At 39.1% G+C, this 17,645-nt stretch overlaps 1 protein-coding gene across 1 annotated transcript in view; it reads right to left on the bottom strand.

Moving 5' to 3' along the window:
* Positions 1–121: 121 nt before the first annotated feature.
* The window catches only part of grapa (GRB2 related adaptor protein a), a 33,481-nt gene continuing 15,957 nt past the window's right edge, over positions 122–17,645 (bottom strand). Inside the window, exons 4-5 of the mRNA XM_008416665.3 lie at positions 14,068–14,236; positions 122–1,764 (exon numbers count right to left, since the gene is read on the bottom strand). Coding sequence (XP_008414887.1) covers positions 1,579–1,764; positions 14,068–14,236 — 355 coding nt within the window. The 3' untranslated portion in view covers positions 122–1,578. The remainder of the gene's footprint in view (positions 1,765–14,067; positions 14,237–17,645) is intronic.

The raw sequence follows: 17,645 nt of genomic DNA, 5'->3' as shown, positions 1-17,645 counted from the left end.
CAATAGCCACTTAAATGAAATAACCTAATACTGTTTACACCCATGTGCAGGGCGGTGTTTAGAAATAATTTAAAGCAGTAATTAAGGGTACATTCTTCCTAGATGCATTAAATAAAACAGCTGTTGGCACAAAGGTTTTATTATGGTCATCATCCTCTAAAGTCACAGTAAAAAAGAAAGTACACCTCCAGTTAGTGCCAGAGTCTTAATGTAAATAAGATCTTCATCTCTACCAGGTCCTTCAATTATTTAAATCCCAACTGAGGTGTACAAGATCCCACACCACAGATGTCAGCGTGTCATTATTTATTCAACAAAGTCAGAGTGGAAAAGTTTGATAAAAAAAAAAAGACAGAAAAAAGTGAGAAAAAAAAATACTAGAAGTGACCAAAATGTGAAAACAGAACGTGAAGGGGATGTATTTTCTTTTTACAATAACTGTACTGTCACCATTTGATTCTCGTTTAGCTGTCGCCCAATTTTTTCCAATGGTTGTTGTTTTTTTATATATATTTTTTAGCAGACAAAAACGTTGGAAAACTAAACCTACTTAAAGCCAAAAAACTATGCTTCTATATCTTTCAAATGTATTTGGTTACGTTTTTTCAAAATTTTCTCTTTTCTCAGCGTGACACTATTAAATTGTGACTTATAATTATTGCAAAAGACAAACTGATGACAAATATTTTCTTTTATTTATCTTGTGCTAAGAGAGCAGGTTCAAAGATGTAAATGCATCAGTTTGTTGAATTGATTTCTTATAACAAGTAATGGAAGACCAGCCCAAGTTCACGTTGTAAATTTTGTCAAATGTTTCCTTCCGGTAATGAATAATTCTATTTACAATATATGCTTTTTCATAGATTACATATGAGTAGGAATAAATACATACAGAAATGGACGGCGAACGAAATAAGCTCATTACATTTTAAGCAGTGTATTTTCAATACTGTATCATAACCGAGTCCTCACTGCACTTCGGGGGACTTCCTTTAGTGGTTCACAATCAACTCTCGACAGAGACATACCATACACGCCCACACACACGAGCAACAAGTCCAAACTCAGTCAGATTTGCATCTAAATTCCCAGGAACAGACAATCTTCTCATATCATGGCCTCTGAAGTCGACAGGTTTGTTTGCCGTCATCTCCAGATGTTCCTTGCAAAAATAATCAGCCTCAGAGTTTCTGCTCTTCACTGGATGTCCTTCTGAAGGGACACTGGAGAAAATCTGCAGAGGGAAAAACATCCTCGGGGCCTTCACTTGTCACCTTAGCAAGGGTTCGCCAACTCTTGTAAAGATAAAGGAATAATTACGCCTGGGATCGCGTGTGTTTTCGACTGTCACTTTATATCGTTGAGATGAAGAATCAAGCGGAAGAGCGTGAAAGCGGAGATGACCTGGACATAAGAGGTCATCTCAGTCAGTCATTCACTCCAGAGGTCAGCGGGAAGCCGTGGAGATGGAGAGCAGTGTTTTTTTGTTTTTCTTTTCAACAGGGTGGAAGTTTGGGGTCCCAACGCCTCGGTGGACGAACCCTCGGGTAGTGGCCGTGCCTTTGTCATTATATGGGGTCACTGGTATTGATAAATGGGCTGGACGTACTCGGGGGGGAAGTAGCCCACTCGTCCGTGACAGCGACCCCTCCAACGTACCGAGTCAGAGCAGTCGACGAGTTCGATGAGGTCTCCGCGCACGAAGCGCAGCTGCGACGGGTGGTGGGGGTTGAAGTCGAAGAGAGCATGGGCGTGATGGGGACGCTGGGGGAGGGAGACAGAGAGAGAAACATTTGTTAAAATCGCTGAGACACTCCCTTTACGAACAAGAAAAAAATATGAGTGAAATTTGAAAAGTTTCCACCTCCTGCAGCAGTGAATGGTGTGAATTTGGTAGTCTACAAAACATTTATAAGGAATCTGAGAACAGCCGTTCTTTAGAAAATCCATAAAGCAGCTTTTAAACAATTATTTTATTCATTAGACAATGAATACAAAGCTTATCTCATGCTATGTGGAGAAACTACTTACCCTTCTTTGTGAAATCATGAATTAACTTTGATAAATCAGTGTTTTGTTTTTTTTTAGCTCAATTTACCTGGTCACACTAAGGCCTGATTTCCGCTAGACCAGAACAGTCAGCACATAACTTAAATAGAGAAGATACTAAACAGCAACACATCTTAATAAATTCAAAAGGAGATGAGAAACAGCTAAAGTACTGCAGGACCACAGAGGCCACGCAGGGCCAAAACCAGAGCTGATGAAAAATAAAATAACAGAAGATTTATGGGAAAATTATTTTGTGAACTAATGAGAGAAAAGTAGATTTTCCTATAGGCGTGCTCCAATCACACTTAAACTAGCACAGCATTTCAAACGTGATGGTACCGCTCGGCTGCGTCACAGCTATATATTCTGTGCTCTAGTAGAAAATCCCGAGAGAGAATATCATCAGCTTGTGACCCTTAGCTGAAGTGTGCATGGATTATGCAGCAGTACAATCATCTGAAGCAGCGATAAGTGGGCCAAAATTCATCCCTCTGATGTAAAAGACTCATCGCTACTCATCGTAAAACTCTTGATGACAGCAGTTGGAAACCAATGCTGGCTGAACCAGTTACTAATTCTGGGAGGAGTTACTTTTTTTTTTTTTAACACAAGGCAAGTTAGTATGGAAGTTTTTTTTTATCCCCTTAATATGCTAAAGCACAATTTAAAAAAACAGCCTTTTTAAACTGCTAATGTTACCTTTGTCTGATATTAAAATATATATATATATATATATATATATATATATATATATATATATAAAACAATGAAGTATGACTTTCAATGCCTTTTTTAAGCAAAAGAACTTCAATATATTCACTTTTCCCTGATGCAAATACTTCATTAAAACGACCTAACAATATTCATTTTTCATCCGAGCTTTTTGGGTCACTTCAGATATCCATTTGAAAAAAATGGAACAATGTGTAATATTTATGGACATCAAGGGACTACGCTGCATCTTTATTTGCCTCTTTTGTTCCAAGCATGCTAACAAAAAAGCAAGTTGTTTCTTTTTGCTATGAGACTGTGTAAGTCTCATAATGTAATGTTTGACCGTAAAACATTACAGATTTGAAATGTTTTCAGAAAAAAAAAATTGATTAATAAATTATAAGTTTGACGAAAAAGCAAACATGTGGTTGTAGAGTAATTGTGACTCAGCACTGTTCCCACAGACACATTTCAAGAATGAAACATACAATGAGTGGAAAGTCTGAGTCATCGGAGACCAGCTCTATGCATGTAGGACGGCTGAGCCACAGCAGTCTGGGCCGAGTTGCATGTGGTTTGATTAACTCCAATTCAGTTTCTGCTGTATAACGACTTAAAGCAGAAATTACTCATCAACATGTCTTCAAAACTTTTTATTTGTCCTATCTATCTATCTATCTATCTATCTATCTATCTATCTATCTATCTATCTATCTATCTATCTATCTATCTATCTATCTATCTATCTATCTATCTATCTATCTATCTATCTATCTATCTATCTATCTATCTATCTATCTATCTATCTATCTATCTATCTATCTATCTATCTATCTATCTATCTATCATAATTGGACATTAAAAACAAATTAATTTCAACTGGAAATCAGAGATTGTTTTTTTTTGCCTCCTTGAGACTCTTTTAAAACAATCCAGTGGCAGACGCATTGCGACGCATTAAATGAATTGTTTGCAATAACTGTGCCTTGCTGTATTTTTATTTTTTAATCTTCAGACTACAGTTTAGATCTTTTATTCCTCATCATTATTTTTTAAAATTGTCTCCCCAAAAACCCCCCCACAATATTTCAAAGGGTCTGGAAGAGAAAACTCTCGACTGAAGAAATGGTAAAACTCAGACAGAGTAGTTTTTGTTTTTCATCTTTGGAGAGGTATTATTTAATTCAACATCCGCAACCCGGTCCGGAATACAGAGAATGCCGCTTCTGTGAAGTTTTTGCTCTCTAACTGTATTTTTCTTTATTATTCATTTTTTATTTTTTTTAGATCAGAAATAATAACAAAAAAAACATATTTACGTTTTAGTCAACCAGTCAAATTATTATGATTATTCAGAGAAAAGTAAAACGTTCTGTTTCGGATTAGCGAGCGCATGACGCAACGATTTTGATGTGGAAGCTGGTTCTGAGGGAAGAGGAGTCAAAGGTTGCTATTTTCAGCGTGAGCGAGGTGTTTAAAAATAAAGTCGGAAGAAGCACAGAGACGGAAGAAGCTCCTGAAACGAATATTTTCAACTAAGGCATGTTGGTTGTACGTTCAGGCTCGCACATAGCTGGACTTTTCTGGGGCTGCTCGTCCATTAAGTACCTTTGCCATTTGCAGTTTTAATCCTGTTGTTGTTTTAAGTAGTAAAAATTCTGATGAGGGAACCTTTTCTCAAATTGGTGAAGGAAGAAACTGACCCTGAGCCAATAGATATCCAGCAGGTTGAAAATAATACACCAAACTTATCGTGTTTTGTTCATTTTTAAGCTTTCAAGTCCTGTCATGGAAGAAACCAGACTTGAAAATATGGGTAGGCTTTTCAAAAACTTCCACATTAATACAAGTATGCATTCTCTAAAGAATAGTAAGGAACTCTATGAGGGATATTTACAGTTGGACATAATTAAACAATGTTTAAACAGTCCATAGACATTAGGATAAGGTCTAAAAGTAAAACACTTGATATGTCTAATTTTTTTTTGTTTGGGTTTTGCTTTGTTTTGAAGTTTGAATGAGCTGATTAACAAGAAACTGTCATTAATCGTTGCGCTACGCAATCATTAAAGGGAGAAAAATATTAAATGCTAGAATATTATACTCATTGCTGAGATAAGACGGTAAAGACAGTTTAAAATATCAACCACACACTAGTTTAGTTTTGTTTTGTTCAAAATTTCATTAATTCTGTTTTTACACCGATCACTATCTCACACGTGCTGGGATGTTTTGCCTCTTCTAGTAAAAATAATTACTTGCCTCACCTGGCTGAAAGGCCAGAAAAAAAAAAAACATTTTACACATTCTTTTTCAATCTTCTCATGTAGCAGCTGTTAAAGATGAATCTGAATTGAATAAAATTGGTGCCAAAAGGTCAAAGCTTTATATAACTGCAGAGTGAGATGTCTAATTTCGATTAGAGGTGAAAAACATGGTTGTAAATTTAACACTGTGGGTGTCAGAATATGCAGGAGATTTCCCATCTGTTCATATTTGGAGCTGTTTTACTGCAGTTAAAAATATTTCTCAAGAATGAGGGCATAGCGACAAGCAATCTCCTACATGTCAAACTAATCAAAGGAAGAAAAACAATAGTTGTTTTTTTTCTCTCCTTGTGTAGACAAAACCTTCTTTCAGCTCCTCTACTCAAAAAACCTATAATTTATTAAAGTTCTTGAATCTAGCACGCTGTTACCAAACAACTGCTGGTGTTGCACGGCAAATCTCAATTAGGGAAAATATTTTAGATCGCAGCGCAGCTTTCTGGTCCAGCCTGACGAGCGGCATGTGCTTTCATAAAAATTTCATCATCATCTTTGTGAAGTATGAAAGTTACACAACTCTGACTTAAAAAAAAAAAAAAAAAAAAAGAAAAAAGTCAGAATATAGCCTGAAAAGGTTGCAACAGGAAAGGCGCTTTTAAAATATAGCACGACGAGTGTGACGGTCAGATATGCACACCTACAGAAAACGGCGATACGAAACATCGGCAAAAAAACATCTGGGGCTCTGATGGGGACTGCCTTCACGTCTTCAGCCCTCAGACGGCGAGCTTTCTCTGACTCGCTGTGTTTTCTTTGAGCTTAAACAGAAGTGGTGCTTTTCTTCTCCCCCGGTAGCCGGCCTCCTCTGATCTCTGTTGACTGGTGAAGTAAAAGCAGTTTAAGAGCGGCAGAATTAAAGCGGCTATTTTCGGAGGGAACATCTTAAACGTAGCTAACCTTTTAGCTGTCAGCGGCGCTCCCGCAGAGGAGAGCGGATGCGGTACGAGCTAGGAGCGAACCGAGAGGCTGAAAGGAATACGAATGCTGCTTGGATACGTGTGTGTGTGTGAATGTGTCAAAGTATCATTGCTAAAATTCTGGGTATTAGGCGACTGTAGGTTTGTCTATTTTAGTACTCAGGCTGAAGGTGATGGTAAGGAAAAACAAAACCCACGAATAAATCTGAGTGAACTAGCATCAAAAGACAAGAGTTACAGGGTGCTGTGGTGGCGCAGGGGTTGGGCGCAACCCACATATGAAGGAGGCCTTAGTCGTCAGCGTGGCCGTTGTGGGTTCGATTCCCAGCCTGGTGACCTTTGCTGCATGTCCTTCCCCTTCTCTCATTACTCACTTTCCTGCCATGTCGTTATCAAATAAAGGCCTCTAGAGCCAATATAGCCTTCTTTAAAAAAACACAAACTCCACCATATCCATAACTTTTGTTGTGTCATTATGATTACATCTACATTTTAATACTGCTGCACACAAACTCAATCTGTTTGTTTTGCAAAGTGTCTTGAGACGGCGTTACTGTGAGATGGCACTATATAAATAAAACAAATTTAAATCGAATTAAAAAAAAAATTATTGCATTAAAACACAAAACAAACTATTTTAAATATATATAAGTATATTTTCAAAATATATTTAAATTTTAAAACCTGCTTCAATTCTATTCTAATTGATAATAAAAATAAAAAATAAATAAAAAAATTCTGGGGGCGACACTGTTGAGAGCTACTCCTGGTTTCTGGCTTTATTGGCTGTTCTTTGGCAAGATGTGGAACATTCAATGTATATTCATATTTTTTGCAAGCAGCATATTTTTTGCAATATGCTGCTTGGGAACGATAAGACACAAGCTAGAGCCGTGTGAGCGTCCCTCGTGTGGACACGTGAGTGACGATTAAAGAATGGCCCATTCTTCTTTCTGTGCCAGTTTGTGATTAGTGATAGCTTGGAAAGGAGTAGCAGGACCCATCAATTTTTGGCATCCTTTCCACGATCCACTTCAACCCGGACAGAGCACTCACAGTGGTACAATTTAATTAGTAATGTGAACAGACTGTGTCTTTGTTCTAATTTTGTCTCCACATTTTCGCACCCATGACATTTAAGGCAGAAAATAAAGTCTTTCATCCTGTTAGTGTTTCAGACATGAAAAGAAAAAAACAAAACAAATAAAAACAGACTGGTGAGGGATACATGACAGAAAGGTCCAAATAATTTTTTTTTTGTTTTGCTTTGATAGGGGTTTTTGTTTGAAAAAGAAAACTTAGTGGAACAGGAACACGGGGATATTAAGGATGAGGTGGGGAAAAATATGAAAAAGAAAAGGTTGAAAATTATTTTCTATTCTGCTGTGCACAGATAAAAAAAAATGAGCCATGTAATGAGCTGGGAAGGAATTAGTTTGGAAGGACTGACAGGACAATGGGGATGGCAATACAAAAAGAGGGATACGCAATTAAAGCAGCATTCAGTTAGTTCGTGTCTGTGAAACTGGCCCATATAGCTGAAACAAAGAAAAAAGTAATCCTGTAATTATGTGATTTGGCGTTCATCAACATCGGATGTACTTTTTTAAAATGAGATTTATAATTCAGATTTTCTTAGTTATATTTATTTGATTTTTTTATTTTATCAACTTTGTTTTTTTTTTTTTTAATTGCAGCATAACAGCAACCTTCCCTCTGAAATTATGCATATCTTTTGTCACAATAAGCAACAACTGAGGATGCTTTCAATGAATATGTTAATACCACAGTGCTTTTGTTTCAGCTTTCCTTCTTATGAGCAACAAAAAAAATCTCTCCTTGCTTAAGAACTCTTTATACTTGTGGCCAGCACTTAATATTAACGTATTTATTAACCGATTTTGATACTACTGAGCAGATGTTATTGTGATTACAAGCCCAAATGATTGTTGCCTTACAAATAAAAACCGGATATATCATAAACAATTGGTAGACTGCCTTTCTTCTACATTCCTGCTGAGCGTAGCTGTGCTGCAGTACCAATGCTAGCTTGTATGTTAGAAACAACATCAAGGGAAGCATATATTTATTTTAGTACATTTACAGATAAAAAAATGGGTTATTTTTATTACTTTTAGAGAAGAGAAAAAAGGAAAGTTCCTCACTTTTCTCCCATATGGCTACTGAGTTTGAAAAAAAAAAATTGTTATAAACAGATGGAGGGGACTTTTATGGAAATATTTCACCATGTTGTAGAGTGGTGAGTAAATTCAAGTCAAGGTCATTGATAAACCACACAAAGATGTTGCAACTCTGACCTAAGCTAATTCAATTTATTCAGTTTCTACGCACATTAATTGCCATTTACTAAAAACGTCATCTTATCAGGAAAACACAGTGGATGTATCAGGAAAACACAGTGGATGTGATTTATTTTCTTGCATCAGCGGCTCCCGCTGGATTGAATCAGACTGCCACTCCATTTAGGTCGTACATTTTACCAGCCTCCCATGTGACAACTTTCGTTTTTGTGTGTTTTAAGCACCATTGCGGCACCCTACAGCTAAATTCCTCCTGCGTGCACCTGCTCCAGATGTCCCCGTTACGACAACTGAACGCATTCCCTTCCGAGTCACTTGAAACACGCAGTGTGATCACGAGGCAATTGTTTAAACAAGAATCGCACTCGCAATAAATCTGAGCAGGAAAACTGAGCGCTTTCTCTGCGAGTTTCCAAACCAGACGTGTTCATCTGAACACCATCCGGCTAGAAAAGCAATAGGTTGGCTGCTCTCGAGAACTGAGAAAACAAAACAAAACATAAAAAAGCCCTGTGTTTCACTCTTACTATTGCATATCGATAACTAGATTTGAAATATAAAATGCAGGACTTAAAAAAGTTGATGGAAAGCTTAAGTCCAGCCTTCCTAAATGTCACACAATCGCGTTTCATAACATTGGGGAGAAAAGAGCTGTCTGAGTCTGAGGGACCAGATTTACTGCAGTAAATCTCCCCCATCTCAAAGATCAATATATGTGGATCATCCTCAGATGAGCATACAGCCCCAGTATTCAACACATTTTATATTCTTTGCAGTTGTTACTACTTTTTCTTTCCATTTTATAGATGGAGAATACAGATTAAATGGAGAAGGGGAAAGATTTTATAACAAAGTTTTAAAAAAGTCTTCCAACATTCCTTCCTTATCCGATCATCTTCAAAATGCTACAAAGGCGTAGTGACTGGCTATCTGCGGGCTACATCAGCGCCTTTTCCCTTCTTCTCCTTTTCCTGCACGCTCTCCAGAGGGAGCGTTTTTTTTTTAAGGCTACGGTTGATATCTGAAAGGAGTAAAAAAAAAATAAAATTGTTGCGCTGCAGCCAGATGCATCTGCAGGATCGAAATAACAGATGGCATCAGTACAGACATACGTGGACGGTGTTTTTGAGCTGCTTTGGAAAGACGCTGTCCTAACAAGGTTCAGAAAGACGCGAGTGCATTAAAAATAAAACAAATATAAAAAAAACATCTTAAATTATTATGAGTTGTGACATGTTTTATCTGGAGGCGACCTCTGTTTGCTTTTTTAGGACCGGAGTTCAAGTATTCTTAACCTCTTCGCCTGCTTGTTAAAATAATTTATTTTAGCATGGAAACTCATGTAAATCATGCACAGCAGATTTACAAACACACAACTATGTTTCTCTTGTTTAGAGGATATAAGTGAAGAGCTTTTCGGAAATTTGATAAAGACTCCCAATAATCCAAAATTAGTTGCAGCTTTAAACTTTGGTTATTGTTTTAGGCGCTTTGACCTTGAAATTTATGCTTATCCAACGAGAAGATTACATTTTTGAAACTTGAAAACAGCTTTCGAAAGACGTAACTGGAATGAAAGACGGTTCCAAGAGTTCGTCTCACTTTCCGTAGAAGTATTTCGTTCTGTAATCAACATGGTTTCGGATTCAAGGTCAGGAACCACCAAGACATCCGACAACCTGATCCAGAACCGGTAGTTCCAGTCCGTGAACAACCTTCAGCTAAAGTAACAGCTGTTTGCATTGAGATTTCCTCGTAAGCCAAGACAACAGACGAGACTGTGGGAACTGCATGAGCGGTGAGTCGCGCGTCAAGTCATCTTGCAAGTTCTGTGGCGGTAACTTTTGTAAATTAAAAAAAAATAAATAAATTATTAGGCCATAATTTTATAATTTGTGATAGCTATCTCGCTGGGTTAGCAAAACAAACCCGCAGTGATGTATCTCAGATTCTGCACCAAATGGATGGACGTTTTGCAACAGATCCATCGCTTCCATGATCTGGACTAAATCATCTCATCCGTCACCAACGCCAGCAGTAAATGTTGCAACGGAAATGGCGAAAAACACAAACAGCCGAGGGTAAATTGTTCTCGTGCACTTGCGGTTGTAAACAATCGTCACTACCTGCGTCTCCAGGCACACAGCATTCTGTGCCTCCTCTCTGCTGGCTCGTTCAGTTGACGGCCTGCTCCGCCGATCATGATGCTGCTCCTCTCTAACAAGCCTTATATCTGCCATACATCATCGAAAGTTATTCCAATTTGCAATAAAAACGTCCCATGCTGTCACACATGAAGCCAAAAATAGATTTTTTATTTTTTTAAGAGCTCGAGACGTTGCTGTAGATGTGCACACAGCCACCCTAAAATACAAATGAAGAGCTTTTTATCGCATCAACTGGATTATGAGCCAAATCAAAGAAGCTAATTTGTCTTCTCTAATAATCCATATTTTTTCTCCCTCATTAAAATCTAAATCAGATCCAAAGAGAAAATGGATTCGTGTTACTGGAGGGATTCATGTAACAACACATCCTGCCTTCCTCAGGTTTACGAGACCAAAGATAATCACCATAAAACCAACTGATCTTCTGTGCTCTGTTAGAGGCGACCACACAGGAAAACAGGGATTTTATATTTGGCTTTTAACACCAGCATGATTAGCTCATCATCATGAGTGTATGAGATCAAGCTCTAATGACTCATGTGACCTTTATGTTCCCCTGTCACTTGCTGTTAGACCCTGACTTAAAGTGAGTGCAGCAACATGGTTATCTGACTATGAGCAAATCATTGTGATTTATTTAATTGCAGCCAGTTAGAAGTGGCAGGTTTTGAACCCATGGAGGCTAAAAATGCATTCTGGAAGACTTGTATCACTGTGTTGTTTCAATTTTAAGCTGTAGTTCATGTCTGTGCAGCTTCATTCTACTCAAGGTCACATTGCTGGCCACACGTAAGGATATATTAAACATCAAAACAGTAAATAAATATGTTTTTTTGTGGTTTAAATGAATAATTATTTTTATTTATTTAGGTTTGCACGCTTGGATAACTGTAGAAAGAGACTGATTATGTGATGAAAGCTACATTCCTGTGTTGATTTTTCCATATTCTTTCAAATCATTGTCCTTTTCAAAGACAGGATGGCAATTTAAGTAGAAACATAAAAAGTTCAAGTAAGAGGCTTTTCCATATTGTCATCTGAAACACTCTCCTCAAGTGTGGCTGCAGTGGAAGTGCCAGTGGAGTCCAGCGAACTCTACACATCTACATTTGTGATGGTGGGAAACGAGAGACTTTTTTTGTTGATCATGAAAACAAACTAACATGTAGATAGAGTTTAATGGTTGCTATGGATACTTGGTAACCCAAACATGAAACTTTACGCTGCAGTTTTGAGGGGTTTTTTTGTTTCTTCACAACCTTTCCGTCCTGCTCTCTGTAGGCGGTGTCAAGAAAAATATGGGTCCTTGTTCAGCCGCGTAGCCGCTTGCTAAAAGAACTGAGCCTCTCTGTCATACCATGTTAATTCGTAAAAACAGGAAGCCGGAGTTTTAATACATTGGTAAAACTGAAGTAGAAATAAATTTTTTTTTTAAGTTTCTAGGGTTTTCGCCAATGCTTCTCTTGACATGGGGATTATTTTCTCATTAGCAAATGTCCTCAAATTGAAAGTTGCACATTTGCTTTTTAATCAGTTCAATGTGAGATTACGCTGCTGCAGTAAAGGTAAAATTCATGTTCAAAGAACATTTGTTCAAAGAACATTTGAACATGAATAAAAATGATTTTATGAGATAACAAATTGAAGCATGCAGTTGGAAAAGCATTTCCCCAACTTAATATCTGCATTAAATATAAAGACAAGGAATTTAAAGGTGAGATATTTTCAGGACATGAGGGAGGAAGCGATGGCACAATGAAGAGCATAAACAAACAAGGAAGGAGATGAGGAAAGGAAGAATAAAGGAAGGACACAATGAGACAAGGGAAGACGGACATAAGAAGGGAAGACCACATGGGATGCATAGAAGAAGGTGGAAGAATAAAAAAGGGCACAAAGAAACAAGAAATAACACACAAATAAAAGATTTTAAGAAAGGAAAGGACACATTAAAGCAAAAAGGGAAGGACACAGAAGGGATGGAGTACTAAAAGAAAAGAGGAAACAAGGATGGAAAGAGATTATAGGCAGAAGGAGACAGAAAGAAAGTCATAAAAGATGGAAAGGAAAGTGGGGGGGGCGTAAGCAAGTATTTAAGAAAGGAAGCAAGGAAGACATGAAGACCAAGTGGATTATATGTTTCAGACTGGCCAGAAAGCCTACATTGCACTGTGAAAGTTTATCCAAAAACTAAGTAGCCATCTAAAGGGAGTTTCTCCAAACCACATAAATCCTCCTGGGTCTGACATTTAGATAGAAACTTAAAATAATTAACAGATCTCACTGTACTGCTTGACCGCTATGATCAATAGGAATGTATTTATGATTGAATTGAAAAGATTTTCTTATAAAGTCACCATATATAAAACATATTCTGAATTGGTTCTGCATAAATGTATTAGTATGCCGATTTGAATGGAATCCTGCGCTCCTGTTTTCATCTTCAGAGTGTTTGGAAAAACACAACTTACCCCAAACCATCAGAAATGAGGCCAAAAGGCACGAATTCATTCCAATGCAAACCCATACTTTTCATTCAGCCCTCATGTAGACGGCACTTGATAAATTACCTCCAATGAGCTGCGCCCTGATCTCACATGTCAGCTAAGAGGAATAAACGTAACCTGATGAGCATTTCCACTCTGACATCGCCAGAGTGATCCCAACGCGCTCTCAGCGCCGCCGTGGATCAAAAAGCATCTGTAGTGACTGCATAAGCCTACGGGGTGCAGCTCGTCTACCACTGTCAGGAATTGCTGCCATGCAGTGCCAGCTTGTCTTCTAACGCCAGTCTAATCATCACCTTTCCCCGACAGGGACGCCGCCGCATACATATATCTATATATATAGATATATGTCTATGGAGTAGAAGAAGGTCTGACAGCGTCCCACGGGGGGAAAATGTGTTGAAGTGTAAATATAGGAAGCTAATTTATTCTTTTGCATGCTGGTCGCTTAAAAACACTTTTCCTCTCCCGTGTTGCGTTCTGTCATCTCAGCGACGGACACTGAAGGATTTCTATGATCTTTCATTACAAGCAGAAACCTTTGGATCAAACTCTGCCGCTGCAGTCGCTGAGCATATGGAGCGCTCCCGGATCTGTCAGCTCCATTACTTAGAGCTCGTGCCTCGAAGTTGAAACGAGATGGAAAAACGAACACTGTAAGTCGTGTGTTTGCCTTACACCTTCAGGACGTCAGACAGCAATTACTTTACTGCACCGCAAAGTTTCATCCGATTCTTGACGAGTGCGAGTGTGATGAAGGTGGCTGATGGGAGCAGATGTTCTTTTTATGGTTTGGTGAGCAAAGTGAAAAAAATGGAGTCTACACACTTATGCGGATGGCTATTTTTATTTTTTTTTAAAGAAGACAATAAATATATTTAAAATAAAATTTTTAAAAAAATCATGCCCAATTGAAAAACATTTTCAACTTAATCTAAGCACTTCTCTTCACTTGTTCAAATTGGGCTTGAAATGCCAAAGGAAAGCATAAATTTCCATGGTTGCCATGGTCGAATAAAAGCTAGGCAGAAAGACAGAAACAATGAGTCATATATGCTCACCCTGGCGAATTGCTCGGGGTCTCTCAGAAACACTGTCCTCTCCTTAGCGATGCTGTTGCTGTGGTAAAACTCCACCAGCTCATTGAGGGAGGAGAAGGCCTCGTCCCACACGTAGTACTGGCTGCAGCGGTCCTGCAGCACCTTGAAATGCTGAACGTGGTCCCCGTAGCTGTGAAAGAGCAGAGCAGAGGCCAAATTAAGTGCTTCTCGTTGACAAACTAAATGCAAATAACATGTCAGCGTCCGTCGCAGCGCCAACACTGAGAACGATACGCCGCAAAGTCATCTTGAAACGGCAACTCAAGGTAGAAATAAGCAATCACAAATTTCACTTTCTGACCTAATTTCGATTATGAAAGTTCTTAATTCATTGCCTCTGCTTTTCTGACTTCCTGTAGCCATCAGCTGTGCTTGCAGAGTTAATCCTACTTTGTTATTTCATAAGATGTATAACCATAAAATGAGTTGCTACTCAAAGTCTGAGGGATAATTCGCTAAATCCAAGAAGAGTTCAAGTATCTTGTTCCTGAATGATGGTAGGACGGCGTTCAAGTATGCACAAACAAATTAGGGAGTGGGGAAGAAAGAGCAGTGATGAAAAGCAAATCTTTGAATTTTCCAGTCCATCCATGTTTTAAACCTCAACTACATTCATGGGATGTGGAGACTGACCCACAGATTCTGGACAGAAGTGGCCAAAACCATGGGGTGGCTGGGCTCAGTCTCAAGAATCTCAGTTTGCCCTCTTGGTGTTTTATAGCCACAACCCAAATATTCAGTAAGTGAAAAAGTATTGAAGACTACTGCCTCCTATGGATATTGACAACCTACCTAATCTAGACTTTTTAAAATACAGACAAATCTTTGATTTTGCTAGCAGTAGCTAAAAAACTAATTTTTTTCCTTCTCCTCCATACCAGTGGGGAGCTTGGTTTCTATATAGGCCACCACAAGGGGGAGCTGCAACCAAGTTGGCCCCCAGCTTCTAACACCAAAAGTCAAGAGTGGAACCCATTTGGACCAAAAAGAGTGTCTTCACATCACAAGTTGTTTTTGGCAGACAATTATTTCAGGTCCAGCTTTGGAAAGACACCAACACTATTGGCCTTTAGTCTGCAGAGATTTCCCTCTGGCTGCGCAGCTGTCAGCTGTTGGAGCTGGCATGCATTCAGTGCAGTCTTATCCGTTTATCCCTTAAAAAAAGAAACGCAGTGACCTTATTTCACATTTAGTTTAGTTGTTAATTGAATTCAGATCGCAGGCTGCTTTGAAATAAAAGAACTTTCAAGACCAACAAAACAAGAAAAAATCTGAAAGTCTGAATCAATGGTGAGGAGGTGAATGCAATTAATAATTCAACCTTTGCTTTTAGTGTGTGTGTGTCTGCGTGTGTGTGTGCGTGCATGTGTGTCATTTCATGGTGCTAAAAGAGCACACAATGACATTTACCCAGGCTTCCCAGTGGGTTTCGGGAATTTTGTGCAAAGCAGATCATGCCAACCGAGTGTTTCTAACTTGGTCATTTAGTTTCAGCACACCCAAAGCACTCCGACCGTAGAGCTAAACGGAGGTCTGTGGTTCATCTGTGGCAGTTTGCACCAAGCAGCTGCCAACGTTTCATGAAATATTTTTGATGAATAAGGGTCTACCGAGAGCCCGGCGTGCTTTCGTGCAGCTGAATAATGATAAATCGCACCCAGTGACACGGATAAAAATAGCTGCGGTGTTCAAGTACGTGCCTTGTTGTGATAATTAAAAGAGTTTGGCCAGGAGAAATTGGCAATCACCTGCACCCGTGTCCTGCTTTGTAGAGGTTGCTAAGTAACTTGCAAGCTTATCTTTAGAAATCTGGACATCTTCTCTGTGATTATGTGCTTATATAACTGCTTCAAATATGCAGTGGGAATCAGCACAACACCCCCATATTTCTAAACACATCACAGAGGAGGGGTGCGTGTGTGTTGTGTGTGTGTGTTAGGCTTATGTTAATGACTTTTAAAATGTCATTACACATGAGAAAAAAATAAACACTGGCAAAATCCTCGTTACCGTTTCTTTTATTTTTTTCAATTTAATTTCAGTGATAGAATGTTATGGATTTATTCTTTACATGCGATAAAAATGTTTTCATGCTCATCGATGTGACCGGATCTCCTCCTGCATCACTTTTGGTGACCCAGAATATCTTTCTCTATCCAGACTCTGAGCTACGTGAACAACCTGCCTCACGGTTGGACGTTCCTCAGCTACTCCTCCACCTCGCTCAACAGGGCGGCTTTATGTTAAAAATATTCACTGTTTTCCATCTTTGCAAGTGGCAAGCACCATCTGTCCCTCTTTCCTCGTGCTTTAGCCATGGGTTTCATGCTCTCTTTTGTCATCAGACTTCTCTATCCGGGTCTGGGTTTTTCTTGCCTTGATTCGTTTAGATCCATCTCTCACTGACTAGTTCAACCCATGTGTTTAGGTCAGAAGTATCATTTTTAGCACCGACAAGAGTCCTCTGCTGCACCCTCTCTGTGGGATATTGTGTCGCCACTGGCCGGATTTTATAGTTCGTCGGCTTGTCTGCTTTACGCCAACAAGTTTTTTTTTAATTTTTTTAATGCCACATAGTGGATGCAGTTGTAGTTCTGGACAGGAGATGGCAAAAGATTAATGATGCATAATCAGCTCCATCCATCTGACCAGAATCAAATCAAACATTTATTCGCCATTAATACTAAACTTCACGCTCCTAATTTGCTATGCAGCGTATAACTTCTGCATGAATACACACATTTAGCGAAATACTTGCAATGAATTTTAAGGGTAAAGTAATGAGCAAGCAACTTTTTTCACCCTGTAGATCATCCGTCGCCCTATAAGCTCCACTTATTCATTGCGAGTATCATATTGCTCCTTTTAGACAGTACAATGGTTAGCAGTTGTTTGCAAAGGGCTGAACTAAGAAAGAAATATTTGTAGGAAAAGGGAAGCAAGAATGCGTTATGTTGCTCGGAATCACATTGACAATTTTGATAATTAACACCCAGAGACGGCGGAGAAGCAGTTAGCTGTAATAATGCAGAACACATCTGTCTCCGCTGGATTACAAGCACTCCCAGCACATTCTCAGCAAGTGCCGTCTCATCTCTCCCATCCACTGTAATTAGGGCTCTCAGCGATGGAGAGATTGTGCTCTCGCTCTCTCCAAGTGAAAGGAAATGAAAGAAAGAGAGAGTGTGGATGGATGAATGAAAGAGAGAAAATGAAATGGATGTGGAGATGGAGCGGATAGACGCGCTGTGGGAGAAGACAAGTTATTTTTTCAAAACTTTTGCCTTGCGCCGGCGCAATCCGGTCGGCGTGAAGGTCAACGGTCCGCCTTGCCGTTTTGCGTCCCGCCGTCAAGTCTGTTCTCACTTCCCTGCTCTTATTGTCTCTCTTTGGACTCTGCCAGCCTCTCTTCTTACTGATCCACTGTTCCGCTCCTAATAAGCTGCTGCTGCTGCAGATGTGTGGAATATTGCGCTTGACCACACTGACACCTCCAGCTGTCAATGCAACTCTGTGACTGTGTCGAGTGCAACAGAGAG

Source organism: Poecilia reticulata, chromosome 8, assembly GCF_904066995.2.
Source record: "Poecilia reticulata chromosome 8, P_reticulata-male-v2, whole genome shotgun sequence".
NCBI classification, from domain to species: domain Eukaryota; kingdom Metazoa; phylum Chordata; class Actinopteri; order Cyprinodontiformes; family Poeciliidae; genus Poecilia; species Poecilia reticulata.
Note: the sequence above shows the minus strand (reverse complement) of the source record. Positions and strands in the feature narration are given on the sequence as shown.